General features: G+C 31.6%; 1 protein-coding gene and 3 long non-coding RNA genes across 4 annotated transcripts; 3 read left to right on the forward strand and 1 right to left on the reverse strand.

Annotated features, from left to right (window-relative positions):
• Positions 1 to 3: 3 nt before the first annotated feature.
• On the forward strand, positions 4 to 1,196 carry LOC146917467 (uncharacterized). Its single transcript, XR_015015638.1, has 2 exons — positions 4 to 890; positions 1,028 to 1,196. It is a non-coding gene; the product is annotated as an uncharacterized LOC146917467 (long non-coding RNA).
• A 6,923-nt stretch (positions 1,197 to 8,119) lies between these two features.
• LOC146917468 (uncharacterized) lies at positions 8,120 to 11,141 on the forward strand. Its single transcript, XM_085717252.1, has 4 exons — positions 8,120 to 8,448; positions 9,953 to 10,151; positions 10,236 to 10,361; positions 10,449 to 11,141. Exons 2-4 carry the CDS (start codon positions 10,119 to 10,121, stop codon positions 10,974 to 10,976), a joined length of 687 nt encoding a protein of 228 aa, XP_085573378.1. The 5' UTR covers positions 8,120 to 8,448; positions 9,953 to 10,118; the 3' UTR covers positions 10,977 to 11,141.
• A 1,297-nt stretch (positions 11,142 to 12,438) lies between these two features.
• LOC146917469 (uncharacterized) lies at positions 12,439 to 16,201 on the reverse strand. The gene is made up of 2 exons (XR_015014163.1): positions 15,865 to 16,201; positions 12,439 to 12,744 (listed from the first exon to the last, which is right to left on the reverse strand). It is a non-coding gene; the product is annotated as an uncharacterized LOC146917469 (long non-coding RNA).
• Positions 13,332 to 13,698, forward strand: LOC146917470 (uncharacterized). The gene is made up of 2 exons (XR_015014182.1): positions 13,332 to 13,476; positions 13,606 to 13,698. It is a non-coding gene; the product is annotated as an uncharacterized LOC146917470 (long non-coding RNA).
• Positions 16,202 to 17,276: the final 1,075 nt, after the last annotated feature.

Consider the following 17,276-nt stretch of genomic DNA (forward strand, 5'->3'; position numbering starts at 1 on the left):
TTTTTTAGGCTTAAACGCACTTTTCACCCCTTAACTTTGCAAAAGTTGCAATTTTGGCCCCCTATTAAAAAAAATGGCAAAAGTGACCCCCAAGTTTACCCCCTTTTGCAAAACTCCAATTTTGACCTGGTCAACGCCATGTGTCAAGCCACTCAGCGTGAAAAGTTGCCAGCTGTATATTTTTTGAATTTTAAAAAATAAAAAATCCACATATTTACCAATTGAATTAAAAAAAATGAAAAAGGAAAAGAAAAAAAGGTAAGGGCACGTGAGAAAAAAAGGAAATGAAGGTAGTGAACCACACACTAGCAGCTCTCTCCCTCACCTTCATCTCTCTCACTATGATGTCTCATTCATCTTCATCCTTCTTCTTCAGAAAATCATCAATCTTCAATCTTCAATCTTCAATATTCATAAAATCATCAATTCCAGATATCTAACACACCCAGAATCTTCAATCTTCATTAATTAAATCATCAATTCAAATAGAAAAACAAGGACCAAACACGTTCAAGCAAACCTAAATTCGTTTACCCCAAAATCATTAAACCCAAATTCAAGTTCGGTCAGATTATGTGGGAATTTGAAGGATGATGCAGTGGTTGTGGTGGTAGCACCAGATTGAACACGAGTAGAAACTGCAGTGGAAGTAGAAGAAGCAGGTTCGTGCGTCCTTGCCCATTCCGAAGCTTTTGAATGAAAGCACCGAAATCCTCTTTCACAGTTTGTTTAAGCTTTCTCGTTAAAACATAAATTCCTGCTAAACCCAAACCCAGTAATACCCATAAATTGTTCGAAGATTGAGAGGACGCCATTGATTTCATCAAATCAAATCAACTCTGTGACTGAATATAACAACACTCCTCACCCGCCGCCTCAGCTTCTTCTAAGTTCATTCTCTCTTCTTTCTCTATCTCATCATAAATTTATTTATTTTTAAATTTGAGATATTTGAGAATGATGTTTACCTGACAAAAGAATACGATAGTCTAGTGTTTTTTGTTATGTTGGTGTTGTGATTTTTTAGGGGAAATTGGAAGAGAAATGTGAGGTGAAGTGTGTAACCGTAAAGGAGAAAGAAGAGGTGAAACAAGGAGTGATTTTTTGTTAAGGAGAAAGAAGGGGTGAAGTGTGAATTTTTGTTAATTGATTTATTGTTGCTGGAAATCTATTGTAATTTCATGTTAATTGATTTTTTTTTTTTTTGTTTTGCTGGATTTGGGGTATGAAGAAATGAAGGAAGAAGATGAATGTCACGTGCTGCCCTCCAATCAATCCTTTTTTTTTTTTAATTCTGTAAATACACATGTGGCTTTTTTTATTTTTTATTAATTCAAAAAATACCCATATGGCATGACACTGAGGATTGACCAAGTCAAAATTGGTTTTTTGCAAAAGGGGTAGATATGGGAGGTCACTTTTGCCATTTTTTTTAATAGGGGGTCAAAATTGCAACTTATGCAAAGTTAGGGGGTGAAAAGTGCGTTTAAACCTATTTTTTATTATTTTTCTCTCTCTTTATCTTCTCTTTAAAATTTAGAGAGAGAAAGATACAAAAGAAAGAAGTGTAAAAATCAGAGAATGAGGGGAGAGGATCCAACCTCCACAAATACACTCTTCTTGAACAATCACAATCGGACTCTTATTAACATTAATAATAATAAAATTTGGGAGGAAAATGAAGATTGGAGAATTTTGGATGACAAGTCTCAATTCATAGGCCAGACTGAAAGGGTTTTAAGACAAATCAGCCCTAGAATTGTGGGCAAAGGATACGGTGGGAGACCTTGATAGGTCTCCTACCGGTGAGAGACCTCCTCTTTTTTTTTCCTTGCAAAATATGAAAAAAAAAAATGAAAAAAATGGAAAAATATATAATTTTTTGAAAAATGAAATATATAATTTTGAAAATCATTAAAAAATCTGATTTTTTTTGAAAATATATTATTTCATTTTTTTCGATAAATCTGGATATATTAGTTCATTTTTTAACGAAAATTTCAATTCTGGATATATTATTTCATTTTTTTTACGAAAATTTCAATTTTAAAAAATTATTTCATTTTTTCGAAAAATCTGGACATATTATTTCATTTTTTTACGAAAATTTCAATTTTAAAAAATTATTTCATTTTTTTTTGAAAAATTTCGGTAAATTATTTTAATATTTTAAATTTATTATCGCTTTTACCAAAATACCCCTAATTTAAGAATGAAATAACAAAAGCATCATTTTTGTCCTATTTTACTCAACCATTGGATTTAATCCAATGGCTCCATTCATTTTGCAAAAAAAAAAAACAAAAAAAATGAGGTCTCTCACCGGTAGGAGACCTATCAAGGTCTCCCACCGTAGACGGCGCCAGAATTGTGCTTGTGTTTTGTTAGAGTTGAAAGTGTTATCAAGGATACGTGTCGTATAATCATTGAAATATACCATCGCCCCAACTAGGGCTGGAAATGAGTCGAGTCGAGTCGAACTCATCTGAGCTCGACTCGACTCGATAAGGATTGATTCGGCTCGAAACTCGACTCGAGTTCGATACGAACTATTTTTTTGACTCGAGTTCGACTCGTTTAAAGTTCGCGAACAACTCGGTTCGGCTCGATAGGGTCAACTCGTTTACATAATTCAAAAGTTTTTTTTTTCTATTTTCGTCAAAAAATTTCATCTTGACCTTATAATTTGTTTTTTTAGAAAAACAAAAATTGAAATAATATAAAAATGTGGACCATGTTGGTCTTAGCACCACTAAGTAAGAAAGTAGTACCACTGTAGCGCTATTAGCATACATGAGCTCTCTTTTATAAGGATTCCTCCTCTCTAATGTGTTTAAAGTAACCGATGTGGGACTAATTTTGTTACACTTGGTTAAAAGCCTACACGACTATGTCATTAGCTTCTTATTCTTTCTTTCTTCTTCTTTCTCTCTTTTATTATAATTATTGTTAATTAAACTAGTGATAAGTCCTCTAAAAACAAGTACATACATAAATACTAGAGGAAGCTTGTAGTAACTTACATATTTTATCTTTTATTATTTGAGATTATACTTTATTAATTTTTACAAACCTAATATATATATATATATATATATATATTACCGAGTCGGTTCATGAACCAACCGAGTCGAACTATATACAACTCAAGTTCGGCTCATTTATTTAACGAACTTAATTTTCAGCTCAAGTTCAGCTCATTTGGTTCATGAACCAAGTTCAACGAGTTAATTGTCGAACCGAGCTCCGAACTATTGTCGAGTTGGTTCGGTTCATTGTCAGCCCTAGCCCCAACTAATAATAAACAACAACTTGTCCCAAACCTCTCAAAAAAAAAAAAAAAAAGAACAACTTGTCCCAAACTCTAGTGAATTTGTGGCTCACAATTTTTGATGATATTTTATAAGAGTGGTTACTATATCTGAAAGCAAATCCCTTTTTTTATTATATATGTCTAGTAAGCAACACCATCTGGATGCTTCATTTGGAGATTCCTTTCTTTTCTGGGAGAAAAAAATGTATTTCAAGTTTGCCTAATTTATATCCCTAAACATAAACTTTGTTGATATTGTTTTATATTACATTATTCTATCTTATCTTCTAAACTTCCTCTTAATTTATAAATTAAAAAAATAGATGTTAAACCTCATGTTCTTAGAAGAAAATAGTTATGCTAACTTGGACTCTGGTCGGAAGTAATAAACTATAAATAAGATTATTTTAAAACAAAATTCTTTTGATAGAGTACATTAACCACTTAAATTCAATTACTTGACTAATATAAATTACTCGATATTGTTTTTCAATATTCTCTCATTTTTTAAGGATATACTATTCTATCTTCTATTCTTAGAAATGTAGCTCAGTTGATAGCTACCAAATATATTATGTGCAGAGACTAGGATTTGAACTCTAGATTTCCTACTTCCTCGCATATGAGGTGTCTAGGCTACCTAAAAAAAATCTCTCTTCTAAACTCTCTCTTAAATTTAATACGTTAAAACAAAAGAAATCATTATTTATCATATATATGTTGTAATTAGTCTGAAAATTTTTGTAAGCAAAAATGTGAATTGAAGAGTTTGTCAACAACAACTATTTGAGGTCATGGTATGTTGATAAATATATTATATAAAATATCTGAGGTCATGATATTATCAACAAAAATAACTATCTGATCAAGTCATGTGTGCCGATGTATGTTTCATATAAAAAAAAAACTGGATTAAATAGTAGTACAATATCGTGTCCATTTTTTATTTTCTTTAAGAAATATCCTTTTCTTTTTCAATATTCTCTTTTTTTTTAGGATGTATATAAATTTTGTTTCTCTATTAAGTTTGTAGTTTTTTAATAGATAAACAAAATTAAAAAATCATTAAAAACTTATACACACGAGTAGTTGAGTTAGAGTTCGTATCTCAATCTATATGTCTGATCTAATAGTTTTGACGTTTTTATCGGTTAAATTAAGACATGTGGACAAGAGTATATAGTTTTAATGTGTGACGTTTTTCTTATAAATAATATATATACTCAAAGAAATACAGGATGATAAAAATGTCAGCAGAAGTTTCATATTTTGTCAAGCAAAAAGTTGTTTTACATATTGTACAATATTCATATCCAACATCTACATTCTTTTAACAACAATAATATTTATACACTGATGATTTCATACATTCATAATTCATTTAATATCATATTTTCTTTTTATCTCTCTCACAATTACATCACTAACATCATATTAATCACACCACACTCTCTATTTCATTTTCTCTTAAAATGTCAATGAAGTTGGAGTGTTAATGAAACAATTTTCTTTCATTCAACGGATATTGTGATGCTGCAAAAACACTTAAAAAAGTCTTTAGAATAATAAGAATGAGAATACAATCTTTGTATGTATTGATAAATGATAAATTGAGTGTAAAGTTAAAAAAGTTATCAGAATAAGAATGAGAATACAAATTTTGTATGTATTGATAAATTAAGTGTAAAGTCATATCAATATTTGGAACGGAGTATCTCAAAGATTTCGAGTATATCTATGATATTAAAATATAACAATGCAAATAATAAATCTTTTTTCCAACACTCTCTTTAACACAACTCTTTTATCTAATAAAATCAATATGAGTTATTTCATATTATAAAAACAAGCCTCACGAAAATGATAGAACTCACATGAATTTTATTCGATAAAAAGCGGGTATTAAAGAGTATAAAAAAGACAAGGTTATTAATCTTTCTCTAATAAGAATATTGTAAAGAAGAAAAGGATAAAATGTGGATAAGAAGCAATAAGGGATTAAGTGGTTGGCTTTCAAGGTAAATAAACTAAAAATAAAAATAAAAACTAAGAGGAAGTGGAAGCTGAGGTGGCCATAAAGCGTAGAGAAGGGTATGGTAGGGACCACGACAAGTAATCACATTCACATATCTTACTTGCCTTGCCAGCTGTATTTTACATCTTCTTGTTTCTAGTGGTTCTAGATTTTTTTCATTTTTAAGATTTTTTTATTTATTAAAATTGTTTAGTTCTTTTTATATACAAAATGGTAAAATATCATATGGAATTCACATATATAATTATAACATTCTAGGTTCAAACTCTGTGAAAAGTGTCTAACCAAACAATATTATCATTGTAAGTTGAACTAAATCCTACGTATATACAAATTATTTAATAATTTACAGTGATAAAGACAAATGATATTTTTTGGGTCAAATAGTCTTAATGTTAATAAGTGAAGAATATGGAGTTTGAATTCCAACTCATGCATACTGCAACATCCTTATCAACTAAACTAAGTTTACGGGAACTTAACATTTGATATTTTAGTGGGTACACAAAATATCTTTGTAAATTTAGGCCACCGAGTAAGTAACCATAAACAATGTTGTTTAATTTTGTACAAAACTTAGGTTTGTTATCTTCAATATTTTCGTATGAATCTTGAGTTTTTTTTGTTAAATAGTATGGTGACTGGACTCATACTTTTAAGTGTGAAGAAATGAGTAATCTAGAGTTCGAATTCTGATTTTTACATATTATTCTTGCACTTAAGTTTTATTCGATTGTTTTAGTTTTGTTGCCAAGTGTATCTACTTCTACGGACATCATTTGGAGATCAAGTGCGTTGTAACAATGTGCTTATAAGTTATGGGTGCATAGTGTCAAAAGCATACAAGTATGATTTTCATTTTTATTTTTTTATTTTTTATTAAAAGAACTAAATTTTCTTATAGATCTTGTTTGAGTCGTTTGATCTCTTAGGTTCAATTATTACGGGACTTTGTCATGATTGATCCAATATTTGATCCAATATTGAATGAGACATAAATCAGAGTTTGGTATACGGTCAAAGATCCAAAGGAAACAAATTACAATTTGACCATATAAGGATGTGAAACTTCCATTTGATCGGTTATTAACAATTGTTTTAATTGAGTCGGACAAGACTCATTAAATCATTAAAGTAGATCTCACACTACAACCCATATTAGCTAATGCATTTGAACGAGTGTTTGCCTCACAGTAAGAGTGTTGAACTTTCACCTCCCATGTCATCAAAGTAGATCTTTTTTGAAGTAATATCCTTGTCTATTGAACAAGATTACGACTAACAGGACTAACATCTTCTCCATCCAATAAAGTCTTTGTCACAACTAATTAATGAATCAACGTTTAATTCTACCACAATAAACCTCTATCTTCTTGCATACCGAAAACCTTCGTAAACCCACCACAATTTTGCAATATAAGCACTACACATCCCGACATACTTGAAAAAACCGTTGAGACATTCACCCTCACTCCCCTGTATGATACCTACACAACCTGCTCTGCCATCTTCTTTTCGGTCTCCATTAGTGTCGATTTTAACACACTCCGTCAAGGGAACTTCCAACTCACCATTGTCATAACTTTTGGAGTTTCTTGAATGATCTTTGTGGCTTTAACAGTATCATGATATTGACTGACATAACTCATAACATCAACCTTCTCATTCAAATACACAATTTTAATTTCTTTTAAAAGAAGTGCTAAAAACATATTTTTTTAACGCTCTTCTAACATTGACTCTTCTATCAGGTGAAAATCATATTAGTCTAATTATTTACCTGTGATTCATTTTTAAAGTATAAAATTTACATTGATATCACTAAATAAAATAGTTCGTATTAGAGATAATATTAAAAAAAAGTGTTGAAAAGAGAATAGCCAAAACACTTATATTTCTTTTAAATTCAAAGAAAAAATTGAGATCAAACAATCTTTTTTGTGTGGTTAAGTAGTCCAACGACTAAAAATTTATTGCTTAAAACAAATAAATCATAAATTTGATGTTGAACCCAAACCTTTGTCTATTGTAACATCCCTCAAGTAAACTATGTTCATAGGCACAAATCATATCATATTTCAATTGTCTTTTTTTGATACATTTTTCCATAGTCACAAATACAAATGAATAGTGTTTGATCACGTGCACATAAAAAAGCTATTCTTTGAAATACTAAATCATTTTATTATCAATTTTTTCATTATTAAAAAAAACTTTTAATATGTGTGTTCAAACACTATTCATCTGTGTTTACACAATAAAAGAATTTCCTACTTTTTTTAAGTAATCTACAAAAGCTTAGGTTTTTTTTTGGTGTAATCTACAAAAGCTTAGTTGGCACCAACAATCTGAGAAGCAACAAATCATTAAAAAAAATTCATACTCCCCTTGTCCCACAATACATGACACAGTTGACCCTATTACGCATGTCAATGCATAATTTTGAGCTTAAATATCTTGAATAATACTCCCTCCGGTCTCAAATGTAAAAAACTTTTCACTTTTTAGGTTCATTCAATAATTGATGTATGTGGTCTATAATATGGACCACATACATCAATTATTGAATGAACCTAAAAAGTGAAAAGTTTTTTACATTTGAGACCGGAGGGAGTATATTAGAAAAAATTATGAAAATTTAATATTTTGAAAATACTCATCGAGACAAATCTAACGACATCTTATATGATATTATTTATCTTTGTATATTAATAGAAAAATATGGTCAAAGTAAGGGCAAAAGTTATGGTGCATAAGCCATAACTTATGCACCATGCATAAATTAATCACAACCATCAGATGATTGGACACGTGTAATGATCCTGTGCTTCTCAACTCATACCCCAGAAAATTTTTCTCTTTCTCTCGCGCTAACCACTTCTTCCTCCTCTGGTGCCGATTTTCCGGCGTCTTTTTCCGGCGACGTCACGATTTCTTCCTCCTCTGCTCGCCGATCCGACGTTGGCTCTCCGCTCCGATTTCACCGGTGATTGCGACGATTTCACCTGTGTGTGTAGATTTCACGATATTCACCCTTTCTCACCGGATTGACGTCGTTTTTCCGGTTATCTCCAGCAAATTCGTACTGCATTTTGAAGAGGTAATCTTGTTTAGGTTTTCTGTTGTAGCAAATTCTTATTGCATTTTCCAGATTTTTTATTCAAATTTCGAATTTAGGTTTTGATTGAAATTTCCAATTTGTTCTTAGTATAGTATCAATTTAGTGATTCAAATTTAGTGATTCAGTTGTAGCAATAAGCTTCATTTTTCGATTTGTATAAGAATCAATTTTGGTTTAGTATAAGATTAAAACTTGAAAAAACCATTTACACAGTATATTGGTTTTGGCATATTGATTCAAATTTAGTGATTCTCAAACTTTTCCTCAAGTTAACATTCTGAAATACGAAGGATGCTATTACTGATAAAACTGTGTTATTTTTTACATATATGTTAATGCTCTGAAGTTGTTTTGATTTGAAGATTACAAGTAGTTCACTTATTTGGAGTCATTAACTATGGTCATAAGATTAAAGTTCTACATTGTTGTCGACCAAGGTTGATTGGAGGGTGTTTTCCTAATGAAAGGCCATGCTATAATAGGAGTGATTATGTGTTTTGGGATGAAGTCCATCCCACTGAGGCATATAACCAACCCACTGCAACAAGGTCTTATTATGATTCATATAATTCATGCTTCACATATCCCATGGATATTAAGAACCTTGTTGAACAAGAAACTAAGATGGAATTGGAGTCCATAAATGAGACCACATCAAAGCTTAGTGCCTCAAGTTAAATTAAATAGGTTCACCAGGTCCAAAGTAACAGGAATATAGTTTTCCAAAGATACCAGGTCCAAATTTAAGGCTAAAGCCAGTGACAAATAAGACTACACAATGCAGATACAACAAGTTGAACAAGGTTTATGAACTTTGAGTAAGTGCATTTCTGCATATTTGTGTTACTAATTTGTGTTAATCTGATTCGTGTGTAATATTTCCTGTTTCTACGATTATGTGTAATTACGTTTCTGCACTGTTACAATTGTAAGTCTCAAATATTGTGGTGTTGATTCAAAACTTTCTAGTAGTGGCTAGTAGTGAATATTTCTATTAGAAAAAAGAAGCCGGTGAGAATCATAATGATGTCAGACAACTCTAACATCTGAATTAATTTAGATTTTGCAAAACCAGGCGATTGTCAAATTCATGTGTTCCACTTGAAATGAAATGAAATTAAGTAGGGATTTTAATTCATGATATAAATTGATCAAGTAGATCATTCTGCTATTGCTTTAATTGATATATGATTTTATTGTTACTTCCTGTCTTAAAAAGTAAACATCCTATCTCGTAGTTACACGGTTGGTATATAACTAGAACACATAAGCATGCGGTTAGAGATTTGAACACAGATTAGTAGAAAACAATCTGTTGAGAGATGTTATACTCTTAGTAGCCCTAGGAAATCACAATCCTTATGAAATAGCTGTTTTCTTTCAATGGTTTTGCCGCTTTTCACTTGCTCAGTCCTTATGAAACCTGACACTAATATATTTGGTTTTATTGTATTTGTATGTGAATACTACATGAATAATTTAGGGAGGAGATTTTGTACTGCTCATTTCCATGGTTGCCAGATAACAAGGCTCATGCTTTCACTCTAGAAAGGAGAGATTTGTGGTCACTTCAAAAAAATGAATGGGTGTCATGCTTTGTGATAAATGCTTGGGTCAATTGCTTGAACTGGAATCAACCAATTGGAAAAATGACAAGACTAGTTACACCATTCATAAATTATGTATGCATTACATTCAATTAATGTTAAAAGTTTACATACTGTTTGGTCTTTTTGGAATTGATTTTAGTCATTTTATATAAACAGCTTGAGTTGGAAAAACCTGATGCCCTGGAAATAACGAACAAAGTTGCATGCAAAAGATTCATCGAAAGACTGAAAAACTTCAAATATATGGATTGGAAGAATATTGACCCTACATGTCTAGAATATGTAAGACTTAGTTCATTATCGTTTTGCAAATTTCTACATATTGGTTGTTTGAATTATATGGTGTCGATTATTTTATTGATGAAACAGGTAATGACACCAGCACTAGTTGGAAATCCGGGTTATCATTATGTGTGCTTCGTTGTGGATCTCAAGAGCCAGAAATTCCATTTCCTGAACAGCTTGAAAGGAGAGACATTGCACATGAAGAATGGCGAAGCAACTGCGTACAAGAAGATGTTTGATGTATGGCTGAAGGAGGTGGAAGCATTTGTGACAAAATTGTACAAGAAAAGAAAAATCACAATGCCTTTCAAGTTTAGCACATTTAAGTGGGAAACACCAAAGATGCCTGATCAATGTGATAAAAACAGTTGTGGAGTATTTTGCATGAAATTTCTTGCTGAATGGAAGGGTGGCAATACCAAAATTGAATTTTTCAAAGATTGGTCTAAAACGAGAAAGCATGGGAAGAATGGAAAGGCTGCAAAAACTATGGATTTGAGAATTGGAATTTGTTCATCAATTTTAAGCGACTCAAGCAATTCCAAAAGAAACTATGTGCAGAAGGAAGCAACTTCATACTATGAAGAATTGGTTCAAAAGCTAGAACGTTAATGTTTTTTTTTTATTGAATTTCTGGATTTCTGGATTAGTGTTAAGTTTCTTGATAATATTTGTATAAAGTTTATGAATTTCTGGATTTGTAACAAGTTTATGGTGAATTTCTGTATGGAAGATGTTTATAAAGATGTTTATGAATTGAAACAAATTTAACCATTAGGCGTATGGAATACTGAAACCATAAGTATGGTTTAATGGTTTTCATAGTTAGTTGTGTCTTTTTATAGTATCTACCATATTATACTGTTCATTTAATTTAATTTTACTAAAATTAGATGTATGGAATACTGAAACCATAAGTACGTTTAAATGGTTTTGAAAGTGTCCTATGTGAAACCAAAATAACAGACTAATGGTTTTGTAATAAAAACTGACTAACAGGTGTGTCTTTTTATAGTTCTATCATATTATACTGTTCATTTTATTTAATTTTTGGCACAATAATGTTCAATTTAATTTAATTTTACTAAAATTAGATGTATAGAATACTGAAACCATAAGTACGGTTAATTGGTTTTGATATTGTTCTTTGGGAAACCAAAATAACTGCCTAATGGTTTTAAATGAAATTATTTATTTGTTTTAAACAATTTATCTTCTAGAAAAACAAAACATGCTTTTTTGCTTTAAAAATAAATAAAAACATTGTAACCGCATGATTTTTTTATTTAAAATGACTTCAAGTCATTGCAACCGCTTCAACTTCCCCTCAACTTTTCTTTGCAACCGCACCACTTCAACTTTCATTCAAATTCATTTTCATTTTGATATTAATCTCATCCTGCATTTTCTTCTTAAAATGTTTAGAATGAATTAATAAATGAGTATAGTGGTGATCCAATTCAATATAATGTAAACCGCAATAACCGAATCTAAAAACCAAAAAACAAAAACCAAACAAAACCGAAAAAAAATCACAATTTTAAATTGATTAGAATGTGAAATGTATAATTTTCATTACTTCATATCAAAATATTCTCAATAAAATCTAGTACAAACTTATAATAGTACAAACTTATAGCATAAAAACAATCAATCAGTGACAACTTTTTGGTTTAAAACTTCATCATCTCTATTTTGTTTCTTCCGATTTATAATGAATATTTGCCTTTCTCTAGCTTTTTCATAATCTAGATGAATATTTGAAAATCTTAACTAAACCATAAGTATGGTTTAATGGTTTTGATAGTGTAATATATGAAACCAAATTAACTGTCTAATGGTTTTGTAACAAAATATAATCATAAATACGTAAAAACCAACAAATGTGAAAATGTATAGTTTCCAGAAGATAATATTGAAACCAATACATAACAATCAAGAATTTGATATAAAATCTAGTACAAACTTATCACATAAAATAAGTGACCGCTTTTTTGTTAAAGCCTGAACATTTATCTTAACATACTGCTGATGTTTTGTAACCTGAACATTTATCTTAAATGAGAGTGAAAACTGAGAAGAAAGCTAATCCAATCAGCCTCAATTATATAGAATCATAATTAATCTGTTGAAGCCTCAATTCACTAGCAAATGTGAATAAGTGCAAGTGAGTAATAAGATAAACAAAATAAATTTTAACAAGGTCAAGATGTTTTGAGAATTAGTGCTAGTGAATCTTAAAAGAAATCCAAAAATTGAAACTGCATGAGAGTCCCACTTGATGCAAAGTTCTGGCTGATGTGCAGCTTCATCATCATCATGTCCATGAGTTGGTGTTTAGTATGAAGTATACGAGATTACCCTTTCTCATCGTCGTGATCTGTGCATAGGAAAAACAAAACATTGGTGAATATGAGAATAGATGTCATAAACACAGAGTACATGTGATGTCCGTATCAGATACATCCTGTAATGGCATATATTGTGCTCTAAAATACATATAATGGTTTTGAAGTACAACTGACCAAAACCATTCCCATAGTACAATGGTTTTGGCATAGTTTCACTAATAAAAGAATCCTCCAATTATTGTTCTTTCACATACAAGTGGTTAAATATAAACAAATATCAACTTAAACATGTTTCAAGTTTCATGCAAGCACACTAGCAGCTTAGGCACAAGGCAAAATTCATAACAAAAAAAAATCTACAATAATTACACCCTCTTGAAATGAGTTTTTTTTTTTTTTTTTGTGTTCTCTTTGATTGTTTGCTAATCAGTTATGATTGTGACTTGTGAGCTTCATATGATAGAAACATATGTGGTAGAGAGTTAGCACTATTAATAGTAAATGAATGTTTTCTTGTATATTTTCTCTTTAATACATTTTTGCATAGTTGACTGAAGCACAAAGAAAACAATATGATAATGGGAACTAGAAGGTTACATTAAATTTAAAGGTTACATACAATTCTACTCTAATGTTTGCGGTTCATGATGTCCATTTAGGTTCTTCAAAACCAACAAATGTGTATGGTTCAAAAGAGGAAGTTAAAGCTAACAAACCTCACGAGAGTCCAGTTCCACACCAATCTGCAGTTATTATAAGTGGTAAACAATTTCTTTCCCTTTACTGACTAATATGTTTGCAAATCCTTGATACTATTCAAGTGATTATTACTTTACTTTTCTTTTTCAACATCAATATATCTAACAACAATAATCAACTCATTCTTTCAGATATGGATCATCAAAACTGTGCTCGAAAGAACGATCTTGATCCACCTGTTTTTACAATTAAACCTGAATAGACACCTCATTACATTCGCTATAGAGCTACTGTAGTTATTGATGGGAAATCATTTGAAAGCCCTACATCTTTCAACACTATAAAAGAGGTAGAGCAGGCTGTTGCAAAATTTGTTGACATGTTTCAGAAGGTAAATCAAATGTGTTTGAAGTTGTCGAACTTATTCAAGTTTACTTTTATGTTTGTGTTTTATCCACATTAAAAATAGTTATAATTGAATTTTGATATGTATCCTACATATTCAGGATGAATCTTGTCCATCCAAGAAACTACTTCAGGAATTATTCTATATGAAACCATATGAAACCATAAATAGTCTATCAAAACCATATGAAACCATTTACACAGCATATTGGTTAGGACTTATAATTCAGATTATTCTATATGAAACCATATGAAACCATTTACACAGCATATTGGTTTTCATAGTGAAAACTTAGGGTTACAAATGCAATTATGTCGGTGTTAGACAACAGACACACTTTCAATTTATAGGGAGGTCGCAACCTATGTGAACTTTGTTATAAATGTTTGGTCAATCAACACATGATATGCCATCATCAGTGTATCTCATCTACATCCTAGAGAGCCAATACATGAAAAAGTGGATTTAAAAAAACAGGAACAGCGATGAAGGAACTTGATCTACCCTTTATACCACAAACTAAGCATGATTAGAATGAAAAGGTTTATACATGAGAGAGAAATCCAGAGATAGAGTAGGTGAGAAATAGTTCTTTTTTTTTCTTTCAGACGAACAAAGTAACAAGAAGGTGCTCCCATTCACATGTCTCAGTTTCTGTTATTTTTGCCAAATGCATTCCTTTACCCTTTCTCCTACTAAACCATAGAACCTCCCTTTCATGCCATTTCTCTTGGATGAGAGTTTTCAAAACCTTTTTCGCACAAGCCAGTTTGATTAGTTACACAAAATCTAGCAATCAACACATTGTTCTAGCTTTAGAAATCTCACACAATGGCTATAAGGAACTATCTTTTTTCCCTACCAATCATTTGAAACCAATCGTATTACCTGTCAGCTGGTTTTCCACGAATGTTTGATCAAACAGAATGATGAACACTCATACAGAATTCAGTTAACAGCAATTGGGCGATATAACGCAAATGCATTTTATAAATGAAAAAGGTATTCAACTGCGTAACTTAGATTTTATAGACTTGCTTCAGACATTTTATTAAAATTTAAACAGACCAGAGTCTTGATAATCAGAACTCGGTATGTTATTTTTTGAACTCAGTATGTTATTAAATTGGCAAGAACCATACAGTTGTTATAATGATAGGCAAAAGCTACCATACATAATTTGTTTTACCTAAAATCATAGCTTTCTAAATGATCCTTATTCCTTCTGTTATGTTCATTCTATTATAAAGGAAACAAACATTCGTGAAATAGTTGCAACCATAGACAATTAATTGCACAACAATAACCTAAGAAACTATCGGCAACTTTAACACCCAAGACAGCTCAAATGATACAAACAAAACAAAATATGTGCAAACTTTAAGGTAAAACCTCTAAAGTTGAGTGCAGAGTAAGAGATAAAACGGTTCAAACAGATGAAACAAGTTCACAACAAATTGAGAAGAAAAGCATAGTTACTAGGGAATTAAAAAACTCAACCACTATTGTTGTTACAAGTATCACAGAACACTACCAAAGTATAGCATTTAATCAAAACTAACGTAACAGGGAACCAATTGTACTAATCATCAAATATGAATATCAAATAAAAACCAAATACCAAACCAGTATGTTGTTAGAGTGTGAAAAACCTCGCTTGATATTTTTAATAAACTCGCTTGATGGTTGGCGTGCTGCACAGCGCAGACTATGAGTTGAACGACAACTATATACATGTTATGTTTAAGCTATATGAAACCATTTCCTCAGCAAAATGGTTTCAGAGTAAAACTTGCGAAAACCATTTACACAGCATATTGGTTTTCATAGTGAAATTTAGGGTTACAAATGCAATTAGTTTCTAAGTTTTCATAGTAAACCATTCCAAATTCAGATTATTCTATATGAAACCATTTACACAGCATATTGGTTTTCATAGTGAAATTTAGGGTTAAAAATGCAATTAGTTTCCAGAAACAATTTCCAACTAGCAGATGAAATTAAACTGATTGTAATTACTTTAAAGTAGAAAATAAGTTCAAACCTGTCTTGTTTTCATCATTTTGCGAAAAACGAGTGTGAAAGTTGATGAATGCGATTATGCTGAGTATGCTGAGTGTAAAACGGCGATGATGATGAAGTTGATGAATGCGGTGGTGAACGACGGTGTTGTTGAGTTGAACGACGGTGACGAGTTGAACGACGTTGTTGAAGACCGTTTCCGGTCGTGAAAGTCTGTTACCGGCGATAATGCTTGCGTGACATGATGCTTGCGTGAAAAACGACGGTGGTGATGATGATAATGAATGACGGTGGTGTTGATTTGGTGAACGGCGACGGTGAACGGCGAAGTGAACGACGGTGGTAGGAGTTGGTGAACGGCGAAGTGAAACTGGTGAACGACGAAGATGAGTTTGTTTGTTAGACCACTTACAATGGGCTTGTTGAATCTCAATTCAACCTATTGAAACCATTGCAAGAGCCTATTGAATATCATGCAGAGGAAAGAGAGGATGAAAAAATTCAACAAGCTTAATCCCTGTCCGAGGTGCCACGTGGCGTTGCGGCATTGGTCAAAACTGGCGCGTGCACGTCACGCGCCGACAGGGAGGGTGAGAAGCAGCTTCACGCGGTGAGAGAAAGGGAAGGGGTAAAGATAATGCCACGTGGCTTGCGTTGATTGGCTGCTTGGATTTTTATCTTCTTAATAATTTGGACTCAATTATTTCATTGCAAATAATTTTTTTTTTTTTTACCAAAATTCGTGATTTTTTTTTCTCTATAAATAGAGACTTGGATCATTTCATTTGGACACAGAAAAAAAATCGAGTTTTTCACTCTCTTAATCTCATTATTAGTCTTTCTTTTAAAGTTTTAGTCTTTGATTAGTGAAATGGATCCCAATAACAATCAATTCAACACCCAAAATTCTTCTGATTACCCATTTAGCTACCAAAATCCCAACAATTATCAACACCCAAATCAATTTCTCAACCAACATCCTCAAAACCCAAATCAATTTCCCAACCAATATCCTCAAAACCCAAATCAATTTCTCAACCAAAATCCTCAAAACATGCCTAATTTTGGTTTTGCCTCAAATTTCAATCACCCATCCTCTGTTCCAAACAACTTTCATCCATATTCTAGATCTATGATGGGATATCCATCTCAAACACCCCCATTTAATGGTTATATGCCGATGATGAATGAAAATTTTCAGAGTGTTGGAGAAATGACAAGAGACAATGAAGTCACTCCAGAGGATACAACTCCTAAGAGCAAAAAAAACCCCAACCATCATGGAACACTGAACAAAATTTGGTGTTAATTAGTGGGTGGATAAAATATGGAACATCCAGTGTTGTCGGGAGAAACCAGACAAGTGAATCATATTGAGGTAAAATTACTGAGTATTGTAATGAGCATTGCTCATTCGATTCTCCACGCGATGTC

Source organism: Medicago sativa, chromosome 6 (assembly GCF_051527215.1).
Source record: "Medicago sativa cultivar Bolivia chromosome 6, Bolivia_mono, whole genome shotgun sequence".
Taxonomy (NCBI): domain Eukaryota; kingdom Viridiplantae; phylum Streptophyta; class Magnoliopsida; order Fabales; family Fabaceae; genus Medicago; species Medicago sativa.

Bases quoted from the DNA above. Each gene is read 5' to 3' on its own strand.
- LOC146917468 (XM_085717252.1), top strand. From the start codon at position 10,119: ATGACAAGACTAGTTACACCATTCATAAATTAT. The intron at 10,152-10,235 runs GTATGCATTACA...TTATATAAACAG, and splicing joins TTACACCATTCATAAATTAT to CTTGAGTTGGAAAAACCTGA. The intron at 10,362-10,448 runs GTAAGACTTAGT...TTGATGAAACAG, and splicing joins ACCCTACATGTCTAGAATAT to GTAATGACACCAGCACTAGT.